This window comes from Pinus tabuliformis, chromosome 8, assembly GCF_031772625.1.
Source record: "Pinus tabuliformis cultivar Carrire ecotype Pingquan chromosome 8, CPIR1, whole genome shotgun sequence".
NCBI classification, from domain to species: Eukaryota; Viridiplantae; Streptophyta; class Pinopsida; order Pinales; family Pinaceae; genus Pinus; species Pinus tabuliformis.
The window spans coordinates 1647915084-1647928262 of record NC_142294.1 but is presented as its reverse complement, the minus strand read 5'-3'; the positions used below and the strand labels follow the sequence as shown (position 1 = coordinate 1647928262).

The 13179-nt window shown below is 40.4% G+C and overlaps 2 protein-coding genes across 2 annotated transcripts in view; both read left to right on the top strand.

Annotated features, from left to right (window-relative positions):
- Positions 1 to 7715, top strand: part of LOC149242492 (uncharacterized) — a 46580-nt gene extending 38865 nt beyond the window's left edge. The window contains exon 2 of the mRNA XM_089370855.1: positions 5234 to 7715. Coding sequence (XP_089226981.1) covers positions 5234 to 7055 — 1822 coding nt within the window. The 3' untranslated portion in view covers positions 7056 to 7715. The remainder of the gene's footprint in view (positions 1 to 5233) is intronic.
- A 1225-nt stretch (positions 7716 to 8940) lies between these two features.
- The window catches only part of LOC149242491 (uncharacterized), a 29474-nt gene continuing 25235 nt past the window's right edge, over positions 8941 to 13179 (top strand). Inside the window, 4 exon segments of the mRNA XM_089370854.1 lie at positions 8941 to 9446; positions 9511 to 9932; positions 10153 to 10370; positions 11249 to 12222. Coding sequence (XP_089226980.1) covers positions 9013 to 9446; positions 9511 to 9932; positions 10153 to 10370; positions 11249 to 12222 — 2048 coding nt within the window. The 5' untranslated portion in view covers positions 8941 to 9012.

Genomic DNA, 13179 nt, shown 5'->3' with positions numbered 1-13179 from the left:
TCACAAAAAATTGCAAAAGTTTGATCTTTCTTCTGTATGAAGAAGATCCAACATTTACAAGAAAAAACATCAACAAATATAACATAATACATGTGCTTGGTTATGGATGTTGTTGAGAACGGTCCACACACATCTAAATGGATTCGATCGAGGATCACCTGTGCTCGACTGTCTTTTTTTTGAAAGGAAGCTTTGGTGTATTTTCCCAAAGTATACCCTTTGTATGTGTCAACTTGCTCTAGTGTACCTTTTAAAAGACCAGTAGAAATTTGCTCCATGATTTTCAAAGCGCCATGATGCAAGTGGCCCAACCGCCTGTGCACAATCTTCTACCTCCAACTTGTAGAGATTCTTCACCCGAATACCTATCCTCTTTACCTATCCCGTGGCTATGTGATGAAGGAACACCTTTCCCTTACTAAAGATCACATCATAGCCTCTATCCTCCAACATGGCAACAAATACCAAGTTCTTCTTCAACCCAAGAACATACATAACATATCTCAAAGTGAGGGGAGCACCCAACTCCCTCTGAAAGGTAATTGTACTAAGACCAATAGCACTATACCTCTTGTCATCACCCATCTCGATATGCATACGGATCCTTCTCCTCCAAGTCACTAAAGAGCTCCTTATTACCTGCCCTATGGAAAGAAGCTCCATTGTCTAGGTACCATACACTACTCGTCATCGATGACACCATACATGTGATGAGGGTAAAGTCCAATTCGAATTGTGAGGCAAGAGCCTCACCTACCTCTCCTGCTAAGGGCTTCTTATTGGCCTTCTTGAGCGAAAAATTTGTAGAAAAATGTCCTAGCTCGTGACAATGAAAGAACTTGACTTTCTACATGTCCTTCTTCTTGCCTCCATGACAAGAATCCAATTTGGAATGGGATGCCTTCCCCTTCCCTTCCTTTTCCTTACTCACTAAGGCATAATTTTCCTCATCATCAGTCTTTGATGATGATCCATCTCTAGTATTCCTCTGAATCTCTTCCTACCCCAAATCTGACCACATTCGTTCCTAATACGGTGGCTTCTCCCTCCCATTGACAAAGTCTTGATAACTTTGCCAACTCTTGGGAAGTCCTAGAAGAACTAGGTTCACCATATCATCCCCGGAAATAGTAATCCCAACACTTCCAAGCTCATCACGACAATGAGTGAACTTGGTCAAGTATTTCGGAATTGAGTCTCCCTTCTCCATTTTGATCTTTCTGAGTTTGTCCTTCAATGCCAACTTCCTATGGTCACTTCTTTTCTAAAACAGGTCTGTCAATGCCTTCCACATAGCATATGGAGTTTCCTTGCCATGGAGACTCGAGACAATGTGGTCTCGAACTCCCTCAATGATAATATACCTCGCCTTTAATACACACTTTCTCCATTCAGCGAGATCTTTAGAATCCAATGTTGGAGGCTTAGTAACGTCTTGATCAATGAATTCCTTGAGGCCATTGTCTTCTAGCACTGCTTCCATCCTGTCCTTCCAGGCTATGTAATTCGAGCTGCCTTCCAAGGCATACTCAAGTCTCAAATAGTGGAAAGCCATTTTCCGACTTTGAAGTATGAACTACAAATTAGAATTTCACTTGCACAACAAACCCGAAATCTCCTCTTCTATATTGTCTTAAGCTCTGATACCATGTAGATTTTTCTTGAGATCAACGGCTCATGTAATTTTCTAAAACATAAGACAAGAATCTACTCTACTCTCCTCAACGGAAATTGCAAATGATCGATGAAAACAATAAGTAGAAAGAGGAAGAATATCAATGGCACATAACACAATATTTCTCTGGGGAAAGCAACTGCTCAAAACCCCAACTATCTATATTGCATTAACCAGAAGATATGAGAAGAATATACAATGCTTCTTCTCATTAGAACAATTCCTACACAAGTATGATCTAACTCTCTGCCTCACAAGCCATCTCAAGCCAACACCTATCCAAATATGTTGCATGCCAAGCGCCTACTTTCTTGCGCAATTCCTAGAGGAATTAGCCCATATTTAATTGGGAAATTCTTCTTCCATACTGCGCAATCCAAACTTAGCTCCTCAACTGATTGCATGCACCATCTGTACAACTCGGAAAATTATACAACTAATAGTACATTGTCCCTATACTCTAGTCTCAACTGGGTCTTCCTTTGAACCGACATGCATGAGTTATTTATGAGTGAATCTTTAGTTAGCTGGTGTGGCACTGAGGATGCACTGATGCACCAACTCACTACTAGACCTCTACTAGTTCCTCCAACAATTAGAACAAGTTTAACTGACTATAACTCAGTTGGATAGAGATATCTAATTACAACTCTTGAAATCAATCTGGACCCCTAAAATTTAGGGGTCACTCCAGATAGACTTCCAACTCGAATTTCCTAAGTCAATTAAGTCAATTTAACTTAATTAACTATTTACAAGTTTCTATGAGAATAGAACTCGATTTTAATTCACAATTTAATTCAAGGACAAATTAATTTGGAATTTATTTTTGCCATTTTTAACACTCTTCTGCCTCACTGAAGCTTAAACTCTTCCACACCTAACTGCTGCTACTCTGGAAAATCAAATTCTCCAAGTAACTCTAGTGTATTCTCCATCACCATGTCAATCTCCTCTTATTATCCATTGTTGGAGCACCAATGACCAAGATTAAAACTTAATCAATGGATAGGATCATCTATGGATATATACAAGTGAGTTTCTAGATTATTCTCACCTTATCTCAATTAATATTGATTAATTAACCATATTCCCTAAGTTTAGACTTAGAAAATATTTAAAAATCGGCTAATAATCTAATTGAGACACTTCTAGGTAGAATTTCTGGAAACGATTTCTGGGTTTTGGAGATCTCATGCATTCTAGCCTCTCCACCAAATTTCGTGGCTAGAACATCATGCGATGCTAAAAACTAACAAACGACTCCATAATTTCCAAAGCATTTGTGGTATTCTATACAAAACAAATGGTGTCCTAGCAAAGGTAGGTACGATCACATATGAAAAGTCCATTTGTAATTCCCTCCAATTGAGGCACATCATTTTCTTTATAATAACATACACTAAGCATCAGGCTCATCAATGATTACAATATCCATCGACACAAATATATCTTTATTAGCTACCAAAGACACCTTGACATCTTTCATAAGGCCATTTACGGGTGTAGATTTTGAATCAAAACCACACACATTTTTGTAAGGCCTGGTGATGTCCATCCCCAATTGAGAAATGACTCTCAGAGGCATTACATTTGGAGAGGCATCAAAATCAAGCATTCAATTATGCAAGATGAGATTGTTGATCACGAAGGACAACAAAAATGGTTCATTTCCTCCATTCTTCTTATCAATATACATGTTTTGTAAAATCACTGAAGGGTCCTTGGGCTCTTCTTCAAATTTGAAAGCCTTACTGATTTGCCTCCTTGGAGGCCCCAACTTTGCTATCTCCAAAATATGCATTTGTACATTTACTATAGCCAAAACTTTGGTTATATTACCATCCAATGCAACATTAGGGTTTTGAGGTTTTAGCCTAGGCATAATTTTAGTGTTGAGAAATTAAGATGCTAGTCGAATAGGGTTAATTTCTCTATCATGATAATTACTTGTGAATGTTTGTTGGCTTTATTAAATTTTATGTGCTTCTTATTCATCAAGTAATTACCAAAAGTACAAAACATGAAGATCACAAGAGATAAAGAACACAAAGATGTAGCATCCCATCTAGGGAAAAACCCCACAAGGGGGAAAACCCAAATAATCCTCTTCTTATAGAATTAGATTGAAGTGAAATGTCCAAGACCTAAGACCAAGGCCAACACTTCCACAAAGACACAAGTTAACCCTCCTCCAAGTCTCATCCAATCAAGTCAAAGTCAACAAAATTCAATGCTAGTTTAACATTTGAAATCTAGTCAACTCCTAAAATTTTGACTGTTGAAATTTCAGGCCTACATTACTTCAAGAAAATTCTCAAAACTAGGCTGAAAAATTTTCATCTTCTCTCTCCTTTGACCTCATTCTCTCTCCTTTGACTTCACTGCTTTTCCTTCTTGTCTTAACATAGAAATTGATGGTGATTGATGAGTGAGTGAATTATTTTAAATAGTTGTATTTTAATTTTGGGTATTAAATACTGGACCTAGTTCCATTATCTCACCGACCCAACGAGATTCAAGGTTTTCGGCAGCGAAGAATAAAATATATGATTTTCAACATGTGGCACCCACATGGCCATGCCTAGTTCACATGGTGCCACAACACTGCCACATGTGGGTCCACATGGTACACTAACCATACATGTATTGATACATGCTTTAGTTCCCCAGTAATACATTCCCCGGGTCAATATTCTTTATATCCACGTCATCACTTTCTTGGGACAATATTGCTTACTCCTTGACATTACTTCCTTGAGCCGATATTCTTTACCTCCTCTACATCACTTACTCAAGCTCAAACACCACTTTTTCTTCTATGATAAACAATGAGAGCCCATGAGAACCAACCAACCAATGAGCAACTAGAGCCAACTTCTTTAGTTATGGCTTCATATATATGTCTGTGTGCCCGTCTCCTTGATGTGCTAGGAGAAAAGGGCATCATTTCCTCTATTCCACCACCTTTAGTCATATCTCATAAATGTGCATCCGATAAATTAACTACTAGTAACTGGCTTCAATCTGGTCTACACCATTACTTCCAATCACATTTCATAAATTAACTATTAATGAGTTGGCTCATCAGATTTACAAAAGATAGTTTCTTGATTTCATCATTTAAGTTTAGAGTTGGGTCGTGGCTTCCAAGCCAGAAAAATCCCTAAGACATTTGGATCCATATTCATGGATTGATGGGAAAGGCCGACCAAAAATAAAGAAGAATTAATTGATGTATTTGCACAGGACTGATGTATCGACTTTTAGGAAGGTTTTTTGGTTTATTTTTTAGTTTAATTGGCGGATAATTTTGTAAAGATGGCTTGTCGTGAACTTTTTCACAATCTAAGTGTTTTTGAAATTTTTAAAATTATATATGAAAAAAAAACTCATTTTAAAACCAAAAAAATTTGGCAAAAAAGTTTGAACCAAAAAGATTAAAAAACCTTTATGAGTTCCAAGTTCCAATTATAATATTATACAAATAGAAATGTTCAGTTGATTTTTACTATCGACACTGTCCAAAGATGCTTATGAAAGAGGCTCCTAAGCCAGGAAGCTGCATATATTTACTTTTATCCTTTGGGTTGGTCTATTTCCACAGGCTTTAGGGCTTCCAGAGCAAGCAATTTCAATCTCATCTGCTTACCTCAACCCAATGGCGATGATGGCGCCTGCGAGGAGGTCTATGCTTTGCATATGGGGTAGGAAGAATTCTCAACGCTCCTTCCACACCTTGAATACCAGTGGCGACTCGCACATTAAAACACTCTGCCAGACCAACAGGCTTACGGAGGCAGTGGAGACCTTCAGCCATCTGCTTTCAGCTAAATCTATTCCCACCATCACCACCTGCAATCTTTTGTTAAGTAGCCTAGTCCGACGAAACCGACATCAATCAGCATTGCGTGTTTACAGACTTATGGTTGAAGCAGACATTATTCCAAATCTCATTTCTCTGAGCATTGTTATCAACTGTCACTGTGAAACAGGTAGAATGGATTATGCTTTCAAAGTGTTTGAAGGAATGGAAGCACATGGCTATATTCCAAATGTCGTAATATTCAGTACCCTCATCAAAGGGCTTTGCAGGACGGGCAGAACGGAAGATGCTATTAATCTGTTCAAACAAATGGTGAACAAACGACAGCTTCCTAATCTTTTTACATATAGCACGCTAATACATGGGCTATGCAAGAGAGGAAAAACTCACGAGGCTTTTGGATTGATAGCTGTTATGCTGCAACAGGGTCATGAGCCCAACACTATTACATTTAATACCCTCATGGATGGACTCTGCAGGGAAGGTAAGCTACACGAGGCCAATCAACTACTGTATCTGATGTTAAAAGAAGGTCATAACCCCAATGTTATTACATTTACTGCTTTAATTGATGGTTTTTGTAAAGGAGGCAAGTTGGAGGAGGCTACGAATCTCTTCTATGAAATGTCCGACAGAGACATCTGCCCAAATGCTGTCACATACAGTGCGCTTATCGATGGTTTCTGTAAGGGAGGCAAGTTGGAGGAGGCTATGAAGCTCTTCTATGAAATGTCCGACAGAGACATCTGCCCAAATGCTGTCACATACAGTGCGCTTATCGATGGTTTCTGTAAGGGAGGCAAGTTGGAGGAGGCTATGAAGCTCCTCTATGAAATGCCCGACAGAAACATATACCCCAATGTTGTCACATACAATGTGCTTATTGACGGCTTCTGTAAGGGAGCCAAGTTGGAGGAGGCTATAAAGCTCTTCTATGAAATGTCAGACAGAAACATATGCCCTGATGTTGTCACATACAGTGTGCTTATTGATGGTTTCTGTAAAGGAGGCAAGTTGGAGGAGGCTATGAAGCTCTTCTATGAAATGTCCGACAGAGACATCTGCCCAAATGCTGTCACATACAGTGTACTTATCGATGGTTTCTGTAAGGGAGGCAAGTTGGAGGAGGCTAGGAAGTTCTTCTATGAAATGCACAACAAGAACATATTGCCTGATGTTGTCACATACACTGCATTTATCGCTGGCCTCATTAAGGAAGGGCAGTGGAAGGAGGCCACCGAAGTACTTCAGGAGATGCTAGATAAGGAGAACAATCCGTGTGTTATCACATATAATGTTCTTATTGCTGGTCTTTGCAAAGAAGGGAAGTTCCAAGAAGCTCTCCAATTGTTAGATGTTATGGCTGAAATAGGTGATGAACCTAATGATATCACATATAATACACTTATAGAGGGGTTTTGCAAAGTGGGTAATCTAGAAAAAGCCAGGGAGCTCCTTGCAGAGATGGTGGAGAAAGGTTGCATGCCTGACCTAGTTCGCTTTACAACATTAATAGATGGACTCTGTAAGCATCATGGGCAAGACAAAGTTTAACAGATCTTTTATGAGATTCCAGAGTATGCCTCGAGCCTTGATGATGTTACATACAGCACATTGATGGATGGACTTTGCAATGTTGGTAATCTTAATAAGTTATCTAAAGTGATGAAAGATAGCAGTCCAAGAGGCCTCATAACTACATGACTACATTTACCACCCTCATGGAGGGACTAGGCACACCCCAAGAGGGCAATAGACCATTGCATGATGTCTTAAAAAAGTTTGGCATGAAGCTGACATATTCTGCAGTAAAGATATCGCTGTAGCAGCAGACTATCAATGGATGAACTGTAGGGGTGACTTCGGTAATAGTGCACTAGCAAGCTATCTGAAACAGATTTGGCAATTCAGCTTAATGAAGTGATCTGAGTGGTCGAATTCCCATTAGCATACCAGGTGTTTCTCTGAAAACACATTTGGTTAGAGTTTAGTGGATTGCAGATCCTGATTAGATACACCAGTTCATCAATCTAAAATGGAATTGCCTTTAGCAGTTAGTGTGTCGCAACTTGCAACTAATGAAGTGACCCCAAGAAAAATTTCAACGATATTCTTCACGGTAATAATTTGGAATTGGTTTGATGAAATGGTTAGTGGCTTGTCATTGCCTTTGATAGAGTGTACTTTGTGAATTTCAATAGTGAACTGTACTTAAATGGACTAACCTGGTTTGGAGTATTGAACTGAGTTTGTTTACAATTTTGTAGTTTGCTTTGGAATGTCCTCCTTTCCTTTTTGTTATGTATTTGACTGTTTAGGCCTTGTGAAATATTTTGCTTCATTGATTGAATGCCCAGGCTCCATATCTATCTAGTACATGTTGAGACTCCATATGTATCGAGTACGTGCTCCCATTATATGACACAATTTGTAATGATTGTCACAGCATGTCTTAGTTACAGTGCATCTTTTTTTATTTAGACATCTGTAACTACTTCACTGTCTAGTTTCTGCTGTCCAAATTGTAGTAGCCGAGACAACTATTATCTCAGTGTCCATCTGTTGTCCATCACCTTGGTCAGCGAGCTGTCATGAGAGGATATCGGTTGGGGACCATTCCATTCTTTTTGTCATAAGTTATTTTATTTATGGCCAAGGAATGTGGATTCAATCACATATCCAAATGTTCAACGACAAGCAATGGGGGCTAGTTTAGTCTATGGGCACACATACCAAACAAGTGCAATAGTTGCTGGAATTCAGGGAACCCTTTTTCCATTTCCACTGTGACGCCTAAGTATGGGATAGTACACAGGGAAATAATGTTCTCTGAAAGGCCTGGTCAATGAAAATGCTACTTCTGTAGAAATTTTCACTTTACTGCACCCAGATAAAACCCCAGCTCCTAGAAATGAAAAAAATTAACCTACTTGTAACGCACAATTTTTTCCTCCACAAAATTGGAGTAATCAAGGAAGAGGGCAACAAAGGGTTCATCCAAAGTTACCAGACTATGATAATTTGGTTGACATGTCTGAGGCGATAATTGATATATTTGCACAGGATTGATGTATGAATGCTCGTTTGGGTTGGTCTATTTCCACAGGCTTTAGGGCTTCCAGAGTGGGTCACACGGCAAGCAATTTCAATCTCATCTGCTTACCTCAACCCAATGGCGATGATGGCGCCTGCAAGGAGGTCTATGCTTTGCATATGGGGCAGGAAGAATTCTCAACGCTCCTTCCACACCTTGAATACCAGTGGCGACTCGCACATTAAAACACTCTGCCAGACCAACAGACTTACGGAGGCAGTGGAGACCTTCAGCCATCTGCTTGCAGCTAAATCTAATCCCACCATCATCACCTGCAATCTTTTGTTAAGTAGCCTAGTCTGACGGAACCGATATCAATCAGCGTAGCGTGTTTACAGACTTATTGTTGAAGCAGACATTATTCCAAATCTCATTTCTCTGAGCATTGTTAGCAACTGTCACTGTGAAACAGGTAGAATGCATTATGCTTTCAAAGTGTTTGAAGGAATGGAAGCACATGGCTATATTCCAAATGTCGTAATATTCAGTACCCTTATCAAAGGGCTTTGCAGGACGGGCAGGACGGAGGATGCTGTCAAACTGTTCAATCAAATGGTGAACAAACGACAGCTTCCTAATCTTTTTACATATAGCACCCTCATACATGGGCTCTGCAAGAGAGGGAAAACTCACGAGGCTTTTGGATTGATAGCTGTTATGCTGCAACGGGGTCATGAGCCTGACACTATTACATTTACTGCTTTAATTGATGGTTTCTGCAAAGAAGGTACGCTCAAAGAGGCCAATCAACTACTCTATCGGATGTTAAAAGAAGGGCATAACCCCGATGTTATTACATTTACTGCTTTAATTGATAGTTTCTGTAAGAACGGTAAGTTGGAGGAGGCTATGTAGCTCTTTTATGAAATACCCGACAGGAACATATACCCCAATGTTGTCACATACAATGTGATTGTTGACGGCTTCTGTAAGGGAGCCAAGTTGGAGGAGGCTACGAATCTCTTCTATGAAATGTGCGACAGAGACATACAATGCGCTTATTGATGGTTTCTGTACGGGAGGCAAGTTGGAGGAGGCTATGAAGCTCTTCTATGAAATGTCAGACAGAAACATATGCCCTGATGTTGTCACATACAGTGTGCTTATTGATGGTTTCTGTAAGGAAGGCAAGTTGGAGGAGGCTACGAATCTCTTCTATGAAATGACCGACAGAGACATCTACCCAAATGCTGTCACATACAGTGCGCTTATCGATGGTTTCTGTAAGGGAGGCAAGTTGGAGGAGGCTATGAAGCTCTTCTATGAAATGTCCGACAGAGACATCTGCCCAAATGCTGTCACATACAGTGTACTTATTGATGGTTTCTGTAAGGGAGGCAAGTTGGAGGAGGCTAGGAGGAGGCTAGGAAGTTCTTCTATGGAATGCACAACAAAAACATATTGCCTAATGTTGTCACATACAATGCATTTATCGCTGGCCTTGTCAAGGAAGGGCAGTGGAAGGAGGCCACCAAAGTACTTCATGAGATGCTGGATAAGGGGAACAATCCAGTGTTATCACATACACTGTTCTTATTGCTGGTCTTTGCAAAGAAGGGAAGCTTCAAGAAGCTCTACAATTGTTAGATGTTATGGCTGAAATAGGTGATGAACCTAATGATATCACATATAATACATTTATAGAGGGGTTTTGCAAGGTGGGTAATCTAGAAAAAGGCAGGGAGTTCCTTGTAGAGATGTTGGAGAAAGGTTGCATGCCTGACCTAGTTCGCTTTACAACATTAATAGATAGACTCTGTAAGCATCACGGGCAATAGATGGACTCTGTAAGCATGAAAGGCAAGACAAAGTTTAACAGATCTTTTATGAGATTCCAGAGTATGCCTCGAGCCTTGATGATGTTACACAGAGCACATTGATGGATAGACTTTGCAATGTTGGTGTTTTAATAATTTATCTAAAGTGATGAAAGATAGTAGTCCAAGAGGCCTCATAACTACATGACTACATTTACCACCCTCATGAGGCACTAGGCACACCCCAAGAGGGTAATAGACCATTGCATGAGGTCTTAAAAAAAGTTTGGCATGAAGCTGACATATTCTGCAGTAAAGATATCGTTGTGGCACACCCCAAGAGGGTAATAGACCATTGCATGAGGTCTTAAAAAAAGTTTGGCATGAAGCTGACATATTCTGCAGTAAAGATATCGTTGTAGCAGTAGACTATCAATGGATGAACTGTAGGGGTGACTTCGGTAATAGTGCACTAGCAAGCTATCTGAAACAGATTTGGCAATTCAGCTTAATGAAGTGATCTGAGTGGTCGAATTCCCATTAGCATACCAGGCGTTTCTTTGAAAACACATTTGGTTAGGGTTTAGGGTGACTCCGGTAATAGTGCACTAGCAAGCTATCTGAAACAGATTTGGCAATTCAGCTTAATGAAGTGATCTGAGTGGTCGAATTCCCATTAGCATACCAGGCGTTTCTCTGAAAACACATTTGGTTAGGGTTTAGTGGATTGCAGATCCTGATTAGATACACCAGTTCATCAATCTAAAATGGAATTGCCTTTAGCAGTTAGTGTGTTGCAACTTGCAACTAATGAAGTGACCCCAAGAGAGATTTCAACGATATTCTTCACGGTAATAATTTGAAATTGGTTACCCGGATGTGGGTGCACTCTCCAGATAACCATGTCATGCATCACCGATACAACAGCTGGCATGCGTGCTGGCAGACAGGCGTGCTGTAAGGTACAGGAGGTTGATGGCATTTACAAGCTCAAGGCATTCACAATTAATATGGCGCTGTATCGAAACCTGTTATACTTCACCTCACGCATGGTAGCAATGAAGGCGCAGGGGCTCTGGGTACTGTTACCAAGCTATGGCATTAATGCTCCTTGGTTCTTAAATACAATGCAGCTCTCGTCTTGCCGCAGTGTGTGGTATGTCTGGTTCGGTAGGCTCCAGGAGTTCCATAGCATTCCTTCTGTGTTAAGTCATCGAAGCTCTCTCTGCTTGTATAAGCTCTCTGTGCCCGCAGTTATAATGCGCAGGCGAGGCATTCCACGGCGAGGCAGCAATTATGGCCACAGAGGAGGCCAAGCATATCCGACTCCCTCAAATGTTAATCCGATTTCGGCAATTCCGCCCTCTCCTCAGTCGCTGGAAGCCGAGGGAGCTCATCCGAATAGTTCTCTTCAGACTTCTAGTTTTTCATTCCGGAGTGAGGTAAATAGGCCTATCATCACTATTAATTTTACTGTTTCGGTGGCAGAAGAGGAAAGGAATTCCTCCAGTTCGGCTCCCTCTGACAACGATCCCTCTCAAGATGACAGCATCCTGCTTGGGGATCTGTCAGGGCATGTGTATCGCGCGGGCAGTCAGCATGAAGTTCAGCCGGCTTCTGAGCATATTCAGCCACAGCATTTCGTCAAAGAGAATGTCTTGGTCCAGGAACAGAACTCCAATTTGGCTCCAGCTTGGATAGAGGGACCTTCTGGTGGTCCTTCTCATGGATACACTCGTTTCATGCACCTGGTAACTCATCCCAACGGCGAGCCAGTGCTTGACGCTGATGGAGGTGTAACCTGGTTAGCTTCGCCAAGTCCGGAAAGGGAGAAGGCGCGTTCATCCTCGAAGCATGCTAGTTCAGATCAGTAATCTCTGGCTGTGTAGCCATCCTGCTTTCATGTTTTGTATTTTTGGTTTTAAAAGCTGGGATAGGAAGTTAAGTGCTAAATATTGGCATGCCCAGTTATCTGTTTTTGTCCACCTCAGAAACTTTTTGGTTTTAGTTGGCAATATAGATCCGGACTCCCTCAGATATGTCATAGCTAGTATGCAGAACCTCAATGTAATCGCGACTGAAGTGTCATTTGGTAAAAACAATGTTTTTCCAGCTGAGGACTGGCTGAGGCCTCCTCTCGAATTGTAATCACTTTGTACATATTTTTACTTTCTTAATAGAATAGACTTTACCGAGAAAAAAAAAATAATTTGAAATTGGTTTGATGAAATGGTTGGTGGCTTGTCATTGCCTTTGATGGAGTGTACCTTGTGAATTTCAATAGTGAACTGTACTTAAATGGACTAACCTGGTTTGAAGTATTGAACTGAGTTTGTTTACAATTTTGTAGTTTGCTTTGGAATGTCCTCCTTTTAGTTATGTATTTGACTGTTTAGGCCTTGTGAAATATTTTGCTTCATTGATTGAATGCCCAGGCTCCATATGTATCGAGTACTTGCTGAGACTCCATATGTATCGAGTTCTTGCTCCCATTATAGGACACAAAATTTGTAATGATTGTCACGGCATGTCTTAGTTACAGTGCATCTTTCTTTATTTAGACATCTGCAACTACTTCATTGTCTAGTTTCTTCTGTCCAAATTGTAGTAGCCGAGACAACTATTATCTCAGTGTTCATCTGTTTTCCATCAGCTTGGTCAGCGAGCTGTCATGGGTATGCTGCTAAGAGAGGATATTGGTTTGGGACCATTCCATTCTTTTTGTCATAAGTTATTTTATTTATGGCCACAGAATTTGGATTCAATCACATATTCAGACGTTCAACAACAAGCAATGGGAGCTAGTTTAGTCTGTGGGCACACATAC